Genomic DNA, 12,826 nt, shown 5'->3' on the forward strand with positions numbered 1-12,826 from the left:
AATTGGTGCAGTTGGTGATCTCCCAGCAGTCAGCTATTAGTGGTTCACCTCTATTAGGTACCCCCTCTGCTGCAGTGGCAACTAGAGCAGCATGGTGTCATGGTGAAATCCTTCTCTACCATTAAACATGTCAAACCAAAGCAAAATTTATGTCCTGGAAGCAGGTTACACCTTTGCGTGGTCTAATAAATCTTAATCTCATCTGTATCTCTTATACCAAAGGCCAACATACCATCCATCATTACTGACTGACATAAAACTATACAAAATCAATCTGCAGAGAGTTTTATTGGTTTAGACTCCCTGTTTAAGACTGCCAGGCTGTCTCTCTATTGATACAACAGAGCATTAGAAGAACAAACAACAATGCATTAAGTATTAATGAAAAAGCTGACAGAATACCCACCCACACTGACCAAGCAACGGCAGAATATCTCAAAACCCTTGTTCTGTTTTGAGCAACACAACAAGCACTTGTTGTGAGGGTCATCTGCATATTGTTAGGAACAAGCACAAAATGCACATGTAATGCAGACTAAATACAGTAAATGCATGAGGATAACTGCTGATAAGGTGCCTGGTAAGCAATTCTTGCAGATGATTTGAGGACAAAAAAACTGCTGCAGAGTTAAGTGGGATTAACAGACACCTTGGAGTGTATTATCCCACTTATGCAATGGCCAAACATCCAAAATTAAAATATCAAGAGTGCTCATTAATATTCAGGTATAATGAGTCTCCTGAACACACTGCACATGCACACATAAAATATGCTGTTTTAACAACAATAAAATGAATTGTTTCATACATTTGCTGCACTTCTATCACAATGATTGTTTAAACTACAAACACTGTATCAATGACTAGCCAATTTATGTACTGTAAGCAGGTATGCATTTGGAATGCTGCAACTATGAGCAGGCTTGCTTGCCAACACTTATTTAAATCATTATCAGTGTATGCCTGAGATAAAATGCTTAACTCTTCATAGGACTGAGAGGGGAACTGGGAAGGTCAGAGATAACAGATGGCATGCGTGTTAATATAAGTTGAATGCACAGCAGAAGTCTCATTTAGGAGCATTTAGGGGTACTTACAAACTGCCTCTTCTAGGGAGACTCAGCTCCTTCTGTAAGCAAGAGAAGAGAAAGACAATTATTAGAATATAATTTATTACATTAAAGTACAGTAATTCAAAACTTGTAGATGTTTGTACATCACAAATTTAGCACCATGCTCTGACTCTCCTAACAAACTCATTTAACTATTAACTAACTTCTAATCACATTACACATCAATAATGCTTGCAGGAGAAAATAAAATTTCATATAACTGACCACAAAAATATTATTGTGTGTGCTTTCACTCTCTTTGACAGCTGTACACAAAAACAACATTGTGCATCTGTTTTCAGAGCAAACTGTGAAAGCCAGAGATCTGCAGGGGACATACTTCACTGTGTGTACAAAAACAGCCCAGCAAAAAACATCACCTCATTTATTTACTTCCTGTGGGATTATGGGTCCTTGCAACAAGCTTACTTTAAGGATAGGATTACTGATAAACATCTGCAGTGAGAAAACAACTTTAACTATATATAAACACACTTCAGTCAATCTAACAACATACATCCTATTTACAACTTATGTTGCTGATGCATATTTGTTGGATGACAACTTCTATAGAGTGTTCAGCACTTAAAACATGTAATTGTATTAAAATACCACCAGGGGGAGCATTTACAATGTTTATTCATGATGTACATTACATTGATGTGTGACTAAACTGAATGAGATTAACACAAGTGAGGATTCAGTCTTCAGTATCTTTGGATGAACAATAACAAAACTACAGGCCTTTTTAGTGTTTTAGTATTAAAACAAGTTGAGACAAGATAGTAACGTCTCCTTTCACAGTGAGCCTTAGTGGCAGTTAATTACCAGTTACAGACACAGCAAGAATAAAAAAAAAATACCCCCAAGTAATAATAAATATAATTAGAGCTGTGACTAAACAGGAATAGTAAACAATGACAGCTCACACCAGTTGAACTTCAAAAACACCTCTAGTACTACTTGAACCTCAAGTAACTACAATTAAGTTGTCAGACGTTTATGATGGCCACAACAGCATAATTCATTCATTCAATAACATTTTTCCACTTCTTTTTTGGTGATTAATTATCTGTTTCAATCCCCATGTTCAGAGTTCACATTATTAGCAGCAAAACGTATAAGACAAAAGCAGACAGTATAAAGCAGGCAGTACAGTAATAATACAGATATTTAAAGGGCATATACAAGACATATTAATGTTTTTCCTTGACATACATTCCAGAATAATCCCCCAAAACATGTAGCTAAATAATTACATAAATAAAAAAGAAAAAAAATAGAAAAAACTCCTTCATCCCATTCATAAATTAAGTATATATAATATATATAAATATAATTTGGCTCCAGTCTATTCCTGAGCTTCCATTTACTGTAATTGCTAATGCTTCACTTTCCAACACTGCAGAATATGAATAATACAAGTTTATATTTATTGTGTGAAAAAGGGCAATAACAACTTATCATAGGGCAGTGGGAGGAAAGCAGGATTAAATCAACTGAGTTTCAGTTCAAGTGAACTGGTAGCTATGTTTTAATATCTGTGCAGAGCATATACATTACACCTTGGACTTCATGGAATGCAAAAGGAAGGAACCAGTTAAAGAATTTTAAAGAACCTGGGTATATATCTATATATCTGTATATATTTATATCTATCTATCTATCTATCTATCTATCTATCTGTACATAGATATAGATATACCATACTTTCTCTTATGGACCAGAAAAAGTTAATTGATCATAATGTATTGCCTTAAAAACCTAGTAAGCACACATGTATATACCTGGAGAGTAGATGTAAGAAAGCTGCTGGAACTGGAATTAGTGGTTTATAGACAAAGTGTGGACTGACTGTCTGGTAGTCATGTAACAAGGCACCAGCACTGGCTAATTTAACATTGCTGAGTAAAAGCTGGTGCTGCAAGGTCCATTTGATGTGCTGCAGCTTGAATAAACAACTAGTGACTGAAGGCTGAATTATCAGTGTCTTTTTTTCCTTGCTTTATAGTATCTTTTTGAAGCTGACACCATACTGAATTTAGCTGGGTGGAGTTGAGGGCGACATTTAGGAAAATTCTCTAACAATTACGACATTAAACTCAAGCTCTTACCAAAGGTTTAATGGCTTTGTAGCTGTAGAGACAGAGAGAGATGGCTGATATTATTTTGAAACATCATCTCCACTGTTTGAAGATGTTGCAGCAGTTCAGACTCCTCAGTTCAAACACCTTGATATTTAACTTTCAACTTCAGTGTTGTTTTGCTCCAATTTTTTTATCTTAAGTTGCAGGAAATGTTTTTTTTTTTTTTCTTTTTTTTTTTTTTTCTGAAAGCCACTGCAGGTGGCCAGTAACACAGGCAAAAAACATCTTACCACAAATAATCCTTTGCCTGCAGCATCTGCTGATTTATCTGTGCTACAAGTGATGGTTCACATTGTGAGGGACCAATAACAGCCTGAGTGAAAGGCAACCACACCTTACACCAAGCTCTACTCCCTGAGGTAAACAGTAGTGTTTGTACAGTGAATTATCTTGGAGAAGCCTTTGCTGATTTACCTCCTCCTACCTATATTATTTCCCTTTGATTTTTATCTTTGATATGAGATAAATAAACTATTCAAACAGTAAATGGTGGTATGTAAAAAAAAAAAAAAAAGCCAGCAACCATTCAAATGAATTAATAAACATATTGGCATCTACAAAGCAAGTTTCTGGATGTCCATGTTATAATCTCAAATGCCCCCTACTACCTCTGGCTTTTACTATGTATAAATTATAACTGAGAGCTAACCAGCTTTTGAATCTCTTTAGTTTTGCTATTTAAAAAATCCTTCTGATTTGATCATTATAACATGTTTCCAATGTCTAATATGGCTACAAAGAGCGTGAGCGCCTTTGTCTGAAAATGTGCAGGGCGGTGAGTTGATGTGCATTGGCTGTTCTAGTCAGCAGAAAACGTGCTAAGCCCCGCTCCCCTCGGCTATCAATTAGGGTTTAATGTCTGGCCTCCCCTGCTGCCTACGGAAGACCAAGGGCACAATGTTTCCTTGGGAGACATGACCGCAGTTCACACAACACTAATTACCAGCAGGGAACGACTTTCACTGAAGGGAGACCCACCAATCACAGCAAACCAAATCACAGTGTGACTCCCAAATATATGGGCAACAAGAATATGTGTATCCATTAGGGTTTAACAGATAAAAAAAAAAAAAAATCATATCATGATTAATATTGCAAATACTGCAAATGCAATATGAGTCATGATTTTTCATGAGATTTATCACAAACTAAAATGATGATAATGTGATTTTTACTGGGGTCTGTACCAAACTGACATCTTCTTACATCTGGAAAATACAGTTTGCAGGCATGAGCATCACTGTAGTACCATAATGCTTCATTTATAACTGTGTTTTGTTACAAATTTCACCCTTATTAAAACATTTCAGCTCCTGCCAATTGGACATTGCACTTGGTCATATTGCGATTTTGATAATATTTCGATTACTTGTTCAGCCCTAGTATACATGATCAATCAAATCAGCCTTGTGGAAAATATTTACAAAAAATGGATTTAGTGTCTTGAGATGATTAGCCTATTTATTGTTTCAATGCTTAACACTGAGTATGCAAAAGTTGCAAGAGAAAGAGACTTATTTCCGAAAGCAAGCAACCCATGTGTTGTATTCACAGTGCCCAAGTCCACTGTGTGACACGGCTGAATGAAACTGCATTAAAAAAAAGAGTGGTGGGAAAAAGAAAACTGAGTTCTCCCTCCAAGATGTTTTGTTTAGTCTTGTCTGTGTCATTGTATTAGGTTTTCTAATATTAATAAAGGAACCCTGCTCACTGGATCACTGGAACTCTGGAAGGGACCCTGCTACATTATACAAATATCACTGGCCAATTAAACATCTGTTCTAATAAAACAAATAAAACTGCTGGGAGAGTATTCTTCCTGATTCATGGCACTGTGACTAACAATAGTTCAAGAGGAACAAGGACAGGGATCCTCGCAGTTTAGGTGGGTAATGTGTCTAATCCCATTGACAACAATTCAGGAACAGTCTGTAACCATGAATGTGGTACAGGAAGGACAAATGAAAAGAAAGTAGGAAAAGCGCAAGCTGGTCTCTCTTTCCAATATTATTCAATCCAGGGTGTTTACAGATATCAGAGTTACACGTAATGCTTTGTAAGACCTTTTCAAGATAACTTTCAGCAAGATTTAAGACTCATTTTTGTGAAAATTGTCTTTTTTCTTACTCAAATGACCATTTCGGGTAAATGAAAAGGTAAGTACGCTATATTTGGTCTTGTGCTGAGGTCATTTTCTGACAGGAATATGCTTGGTTATTGAGTCCTTTGGCTTAGATGCAAGCTGCTAATGGAAAAAAAAATAAATCTGGACATGTTTTTTTTTTTTTTTTCTTTTTCACAGAACTTGGAACATGTACAGTAAGTCCAAGGATATTTGTGGATTTAACTCTATAGCTGCTAGAGTGAATAATCTGCATGTAAATGTAATAATGTAAGTATGAAGTCAGTAATCTACTACAGGTTATGTGTAGCATGTCAGTATAAAGTATTAGGTTCAGCAGTAGGTTTAGAGTGTTGTAACATCAGAAATGTGGAATTCCATGCAGAAGAGCTTGACAATTTTTGGCCAAAAGAAATTAAAAGATGGATAAAATAAATTACAAATAGTTGAAATTAAGACATCATAAAATCAAATTTAAGACTATTTAATGGCTCTTATAAGGCCCAATATTTACTAAATTGAACACATTTTAAGACTGTTTAAGGACCTACAGACACCTTGAGAATACAAGGTAAAATTTATTGAATGTCTGAACTTTCAGAAACAATCAAAATTTCTCAAAGGGCGAAAAGTATACCGGAATCATCTATCAGATCTCCCCCAGTAATCTCAAAACGACTAACAGAAGAAAACATATGATCGACTACAGTGCCATTAGTATGCAAAGCATGGGAACATCCTTCCCAGCTCTTTAGCTCGCTGGCAGAAGTGGACGATGTAAATAGCCGCAACACTGCAAACCAAGCTCATCCAATAACGGGGGTTGTGTGAAATTTTAACATCACCTCTGCCAACAAAGTTGGAGGGAGATATTTCTGTCTGTTGTTTTTAGCTTGTTATCTCAGAAAATAAATGAAATCTGGTAAACAAATAGCCCTTGGCTCAGTGATTAGTTGATTAGATTTTGGCGGTGATACTGATGAAGAATTTCTGCCATTAGAAAATTGTCGGTTTTTAGCCACAGCAGCTATGTTACGCTCAAGCGCTTATGGGAAGTACTGACATCTGGACTTAAAGGCTGCTGCTAAATGTTGCATTCAAGTGCTATTTTCAAGTGCTCTGGGTAAATTAAACCTGGAAGAGAAATTATAAACAATCATAAACAGCTATGTCTGCAAATGTTCATATTCAGGCTGCAGCTGTGCAAGTTGTTGCATGGATCAGCTTTGGTGAATGTTGATTTACTTTGTCATATTTGACATTATTTATACTAATCTCACAATACAAGAAAACAACAACACAGTGGTTTTGATGCACGCCATAGAGTACAAACATTTACAAAGTATCCACTGATAACAAGACCTATGCTACAAGCATTACTAGCATTACTTGTTTTTTCTTTAAAACCCTTGTTAAAGGGCTATGCTTTACAGACCATTGCAAACAAAGTCTGAAGTTTGAAGTGCTATTATAAGTTATCTGCAAAAATACTGATTGAAGTTGAATTGAAAAGCCTGAAAAGGTCTATTGATTAAAAAAAAAAAAAAAATTCATGAGGTGATTATCATTCATTTGTGTACATGTAAATTTCCTGGCATCTGTATTTTTTGACTTCAACATTATAATTTACAGGCACAAGCTGTTACTCAAGTATTTTCCAATGGATGTGATGTTCAATGGGTTGAAGAGCTTTCAATAAGGCTATACAGAGCATACGAATGTGGACTGAATGCATGAAAACATTTTGAAAACATCCGTTTTTTTTTTTTTTTGTTTTGTTTTGTTTTTTTTTTTACCTCTGACACAGAGAAAGTGGTATAGGCAGTGATTTGAAGTTGATTTTAATATCCCTGCTGTAACACGAAGGCTCAAATAATGTAGACATGACAAGTAGTTTGAGCTTTTAAGACACTTGACTGTGGTAAATCCAAAGCGCTAACTTACTTGTGTAAATGGCCTTGCTGAAAGCAAAATCCTCTTAAGATTTGAATTATGCTTTACTGCACCTTTTAAATTGTACTGCAAAGAATGTAACATCTTTTGTACTGAAATGACTTCAAGGGAATGTTCAAGGTTTACAGTGTTGCTCTCTAGGTTGTATAAGTGGGTTTGGTTTCTTTCAGTCATAAACTGTACTTTAACCACATGAGGAAAAGGTAGATGAAAGCACGTACACTAGTGTATGCCAAATGAACTCATCACAGATGTTTTTCTGAATTATGCCCACAACCCCCTGTTCATTGTTCTCAACAACGATTACATGTATAACTGTAAATTCTTAAATAAAAGCCTGAACCTATGCTTGAGCTTACACCTCCTTCACAAGATTAATTTCTATCCATACAGCTGAACAGATAAGCTGCCGCATGTCTGTTCCTGGCTCAGAGTGTTAGCAGGCTGAGGAAGGAAGCCCAGATGTCCTTTAACCCTGCTACATCTGCTAGCTCCTCCTGGGAAACTCTAAAGTGTTTTAAGTAAAAGAGAGAGATCTGCACACTGTGTGGTAGCTCCCAATAATTTAATTGCGGGGTCTCCTGCCATTAAGTTATTGGGAGCTACAGCAGTGTGTGAATCTCTCTCTTTGCCTTTCAATGAACCTTCTTTGGTCCTGCACCTGTAATAAGTTCTGGTGAATGTGCACACTTCTCTGTCATGTATAATGTGTTGAGACCCTTTCATATTCCCAGGCAAGCTGGAATACAGTATTTAGTCCCCACAGCATACTGGACCTGCCCTAGGGTCTGCTCCTATTTGGACATGCTAAGACCACCTCCACAGGGAGGCACCTGGATGCCATCCCAATTAATTTCCCCAAACATCTCCACTGATTCTTTTCAATGCAGAGGAGTAGCGGTTCTACTTTAACACCTCAGCCTATCCCTATAGGTGAGCCCAGTCATCCACCCAAGGAAGTTCATTTCAGGTCATTCTTCTGGTCACTATTAATGCTCAAGACCACGGGTGAATGTTGGAACTTAGACTGACCAGTAAATAGAGAGCTTTGCTTTCAGGCTCTGCCTCCTCTGCAGGGGCCATGTCTGTCGGGTTTAGAAGCTCCTCAAAATGTTCTTTCCACTGTTTAAGTGCATATTCAGTCAAGGTCAGCACCATCTTGTTCCTGCTGAGAACAGCGTGGACAAGGCCTTGTTCACTCCTCCAGAGTAGACTGAGAATTTGCCAGAATCTCTTTGAGGCTAAGAAAAATTCCCTCTCCATGGCCCCCCACACCCTGCCTCACCTGAATTTTCACCTCCACAACCACAGGCCGTGTGGTCTGCAGGCACAAGTCCACAGTCCCTTTGCGTAATCAAACCCAAAAGGCCTCCTTCTTTTGCCTGACAGCCTTCCTCACAGATGGTACCCACTGTAAATATTCACACTAGGCTTGGACAACTGGATGAACATATCAAGGATCGGCTGAATCCATGGGGGAGGGGGGCACGAGTAGCTAATTTAAGTGACAGCTCAGTGCATAGGTAATATGCATAGTAAGTGTGCGGTCAAGAGAAACCACCACTGATTAAAGTGAAGGGGGTTAGCCCTGAAGTTAGCAACGATGGGTTAGTCTCACTTGACCAGGCTCACTTAAGGTGGACTGACCTTTAAGGCGCACCTGCTATTCTCACTTTAATGACAGTCTCAGCCGCAACTAAACAGAGAACAGAGAAACGTCTGGCTGCCAAGTCTCTCCCGAGTCTTGCTTGGCACCCCACCCACGAGCGCCACTCAGCCAGCGAATATGTCAGCGATGGACAGCTGTTGGGCTGATGTTGGCTAATAGGAACATTTTGACATAATGCCCAACTCACATCTCATGGTCAAAAGTGTCAGTCAGAATAACAAAATTTTAAAACAAGCAAACATGACACACCCATGCATATCAACAAATTGCTTCAATGCAAAAGAATTTAAGAGAGGCAGCAGTTGATTTTAACATGAACAACCTGAGATGGTTCACTAACCCACTGGGCAAAAGTTGGTGAATGACCGCTAGCAAGAACTTCTCCACTCCAAGACATGACATCAAAGCTTAAAAAAAAAAAAAAAAAGGCTTATGCATATAGCTTCATTAATAATTCCCCTTGAATTTAGTTTCTCAAGATCAAAGTGCTTTTGCCTTTACTATGGCATATTGCTGACCAGCAGGAAAATCTCCATTTTTTTGTATAAAGCAGTGGACAGATTAATGTCATCAAATAAAAAACACAACAAATGACATTACAATTGAAGAAGAGGATTCCACCCAATACGTCCTATTGTTTTTAGATGCTAATACACTTTGCTTGTAATTATCAAGTGTGCCAGATTTAGTCATATAAGATCACTGACCAGTTCCACTTGTTTACCAGAGGCTGAAATAATTCTGTATTAGCACCCTCCTCTGGCACCTTGTAAATAGCAACCTCGAGCGAGATGTGATCATGACAGAGAGGCAGACTGTACAATGACATAGGCAGTAAGGTGCTGGAAGTCCAGATTTACAACGCATGGGTTTACTACGCAACAAGGTATAGGACCATATAGCACATGTATAGCACATGAATTACACACAACGATCTGGAAGCAAATATGAAGTACACATGGACAGACATATATACAGGTGCTCTACCATAGCTAAACAAAATTAATTGGGAAACCACTTTTATCTATATGAACAAATGAACTTACTGTATGTCCTTCAGAATTCAATCATCAAAATTGATTCATGTTGTGAACACATTGTTAAAAACATGTCTTATGAATGAATGTCTTATTTCAAATGGGAAAAAATGGGTGTAAAACCTAAAACCTATGAACTTGCTATCTATGTGGGAGAACCATGTGTCACACAACATCTGTCCATGGGCCAAAGTTTTCCATGCACACAGTAAGGATCATTACCATGAGCTGGAGAAACAGGGAGGCTCAGAGGTACACCACATGAGGACAGAATCTGTTGGTTTCATGCTTTTGCAGAAAATGCAGAGTAAAAGTGTTGTATATTATATTGTTATTTATGTTTTTGTTATTTATGTTATCTATTTTTTTCAACAAATGGCTCTTTTATAGTTTAAAACAATACATTTTTAGTGACCTGGCAGTGATTTTGTGTTTTGGATAAAGGATGAAGCCTGTGAGTTTGTTAACTGACCCTTCAAATTAAAACTGATCTTAATGAAAAAGCTTACTGATGACCACGCCCAAACGGAATCCGCTGACTTTTTTCTGGTTTTCTGTGGTGATTCAGGAGGAAAATCTGTGGGATTCCGCAGAGTGATTTTTTTTTGACATCTTTTAGTTGTTAAAAGTTGCTTTCTCCTCTGCTGTTCCACCTCACGATATGACATTAGCCACAGACAAAGGGGGGAGGGCCGGGATGTGTTTAGGTACACTGCAACGGGTGCTGCAACACTATTGTGTTCAAATTCCGCAGGCCTGCTGATGACGAAACACTTGAGGGTGTTGGGGTCTGGGAAAAGTCCAACAGATGAATCAGTTCTCTGCTTGTAACGGCATGTACAGTGCATGTACAGTGCAGTGTAGACAAGTTATACATCACAGAACTGGATGAGGATCCTTGCAACATGAATATTTTGATCTGAAATTGCAAAGCAATGACATTCAGAAATACTCTGTCGTGTGTAATTTCATATATTACGGATGCATATTACAACTAAATCCCAAATCCCAACATCAGGTCCATCCTGTATGAAACTATATTGTCTGCCATCATGTTTAGCTTTAGCTCTATTTGACAAGTATTGATTTCTATGCCATCAGGGGAATTTTCACCCGCAAAACCCATAAACACTGTGTGAATGTTTTCCTGATTAACTCTGTTCACTTCCTCATATTTGTCTATAAAATGGGATATAGGTGCCGTAAATGGGAAATCCACTGCCTCATCCAAAATGATGAGAAAGAGGCGATTCATTTCTAGCTTGTTATGGAAGAACTCTTCCTCCCTCTCTCAGGACCTCCTCCTTTTACAGGGATGATAATGGAAGCTGACAGACAAAATAAATATAATTTTAAAATGCAGCCATTCACAGTAATAACCAGAATATGATACAACTGACCCATGGGTAGATATGTTTAACATGCTTTAACTCCATATTGTGCTAGAGAGCAAGAGGACCAGAATAGGCAAACTGCCAGTTCACACACTATGTAAACATCCTGTTTTGTGTCCATTTCAATGGGCAACAGAGCATTTCATGGGTTTCATGGCCAAACTGTGCCCATGAAACATGAGCAGCTAATTCCACAAATCTAAGATACTTGTGTCAATTAATATGATAAAAGGAGTGCTAATTATCCATCAGTGGGAACAAAATAAAAACTTGCTGCTCTCCAGGAAGAACACTCTCTCGGGCTGATGACAGCATACCTTTTCTATGCACGCTCTGGATTGAGAGAAACAGACATTTAATCACTATAGTATTGGAACCACAGCAGCACATTGTAATAAATAATCAGCCACTTTTAAGATACACTTCACCAAACAGCCATGAATCTATAAGCAATTTCACAGTCCCCTGTAATCAAATGTATGCATTTCCATGGTCGTTAAACCACAATTCTCTGCAAGAAGTCTTTCTCTAAGCAAGCAAGAAGAGGCCCATGGGATCCACACTAGAGGCTGCTATTGTGCATGGTTTTATTAACCTTTTGCAAGTCTCTGGACTGTGAACAATGGATTGTCTGTTATCCATCTTATTTTCTGCTCTTGCACAGTTTGGTTCATACTGATATTTCTTCTATAGCAATTAAAAAAAATCATACATTCATTAAAAATACTTAAAAGTAGTACTGAAAATGTGGATGTCATGCCATGCCTTTGTCTGACACACACACACACACACACACACACACAGACATATGTATATGTATATGTATATATATAAAATTGTGCAGCAGCACTGTTATGCTGTTACAAAGGATCACAGCCATGACTTCCAGCTAAAGAAAGGTCTCTCTATTCACTACGCCTCCCTGCAGCCTCTATCATCCAGTTTTCGTGGGCTTGACTGAAGCAGTTCACATTTTTGCCATCTCAATCATCGAATGCATGTACGAATACAACATAAAAACATAATAAAATATGTCCAAATTGCAGACTTTGCCATGGAAATATTATGTAAATATTGAAATATTGATATGGAATGGATGTATGCTTCATTTGTAATTCTGGTGCTGCATCATAATGTTTTCTGTCAGTCAGGCTGTATTTCACCGGCTGCCTCACACCACTTCACACAGGCAGCTCTTTGGAGGCACACTGTGTCACTGCACCGGTTTGAAAAGATTTTATTGTGAAGCAGTGTAACATGGTCAGAGGTACAATTGAGCTCACAAAACACAACCTTGTAACTAATGACATGCTGCTCCTTATTAAGCCAAAGGACTTGCATTACTGCTACAGGCATGGTTAAAATCTACATAAAATATGCAAATATTATACA

General features: G+C 37.8%; 1 protein-coding gene across 2 annotated transcripts in view; it reads right to left on the reverse strand.

Annotated features, from left to right (window-relative positions):
• mast4 (microtubule associated serine/threonine kinase family member 4) overlaps positions 1–12,826 on the reverse strand; it is a 104,571-nt gene that overhangs the window by 50,265 nt on the left and 41,480 nt on the right. For both annotated transcript variants that reach the window (XM_030064933.1, XM_030064932.1), the window contains exon 5: positions 1,098–1,129. In XM_030064933.1, coding sequence (XP_029920793.1) covers positions 1,098–1,129 — 32 coding nt within the window. The remainder of the gene's footprint in view (positions 1–1,097; positions 1,130–12,826) is intronic.

This window comes from Myripristis murdjan, chromosome 12 (assembly GCF_902150065.1).
Source record: "Myripristis murdjan chromosome 12, fMyrMur1.1, whole genome shotgun sequence".
Lineage (NCBI taxonomy): Eukaryota > Metazoa > Chordata > Actinopteri > Holocentriformes > Holocentridae > Myripristis > Myripristis murdjan.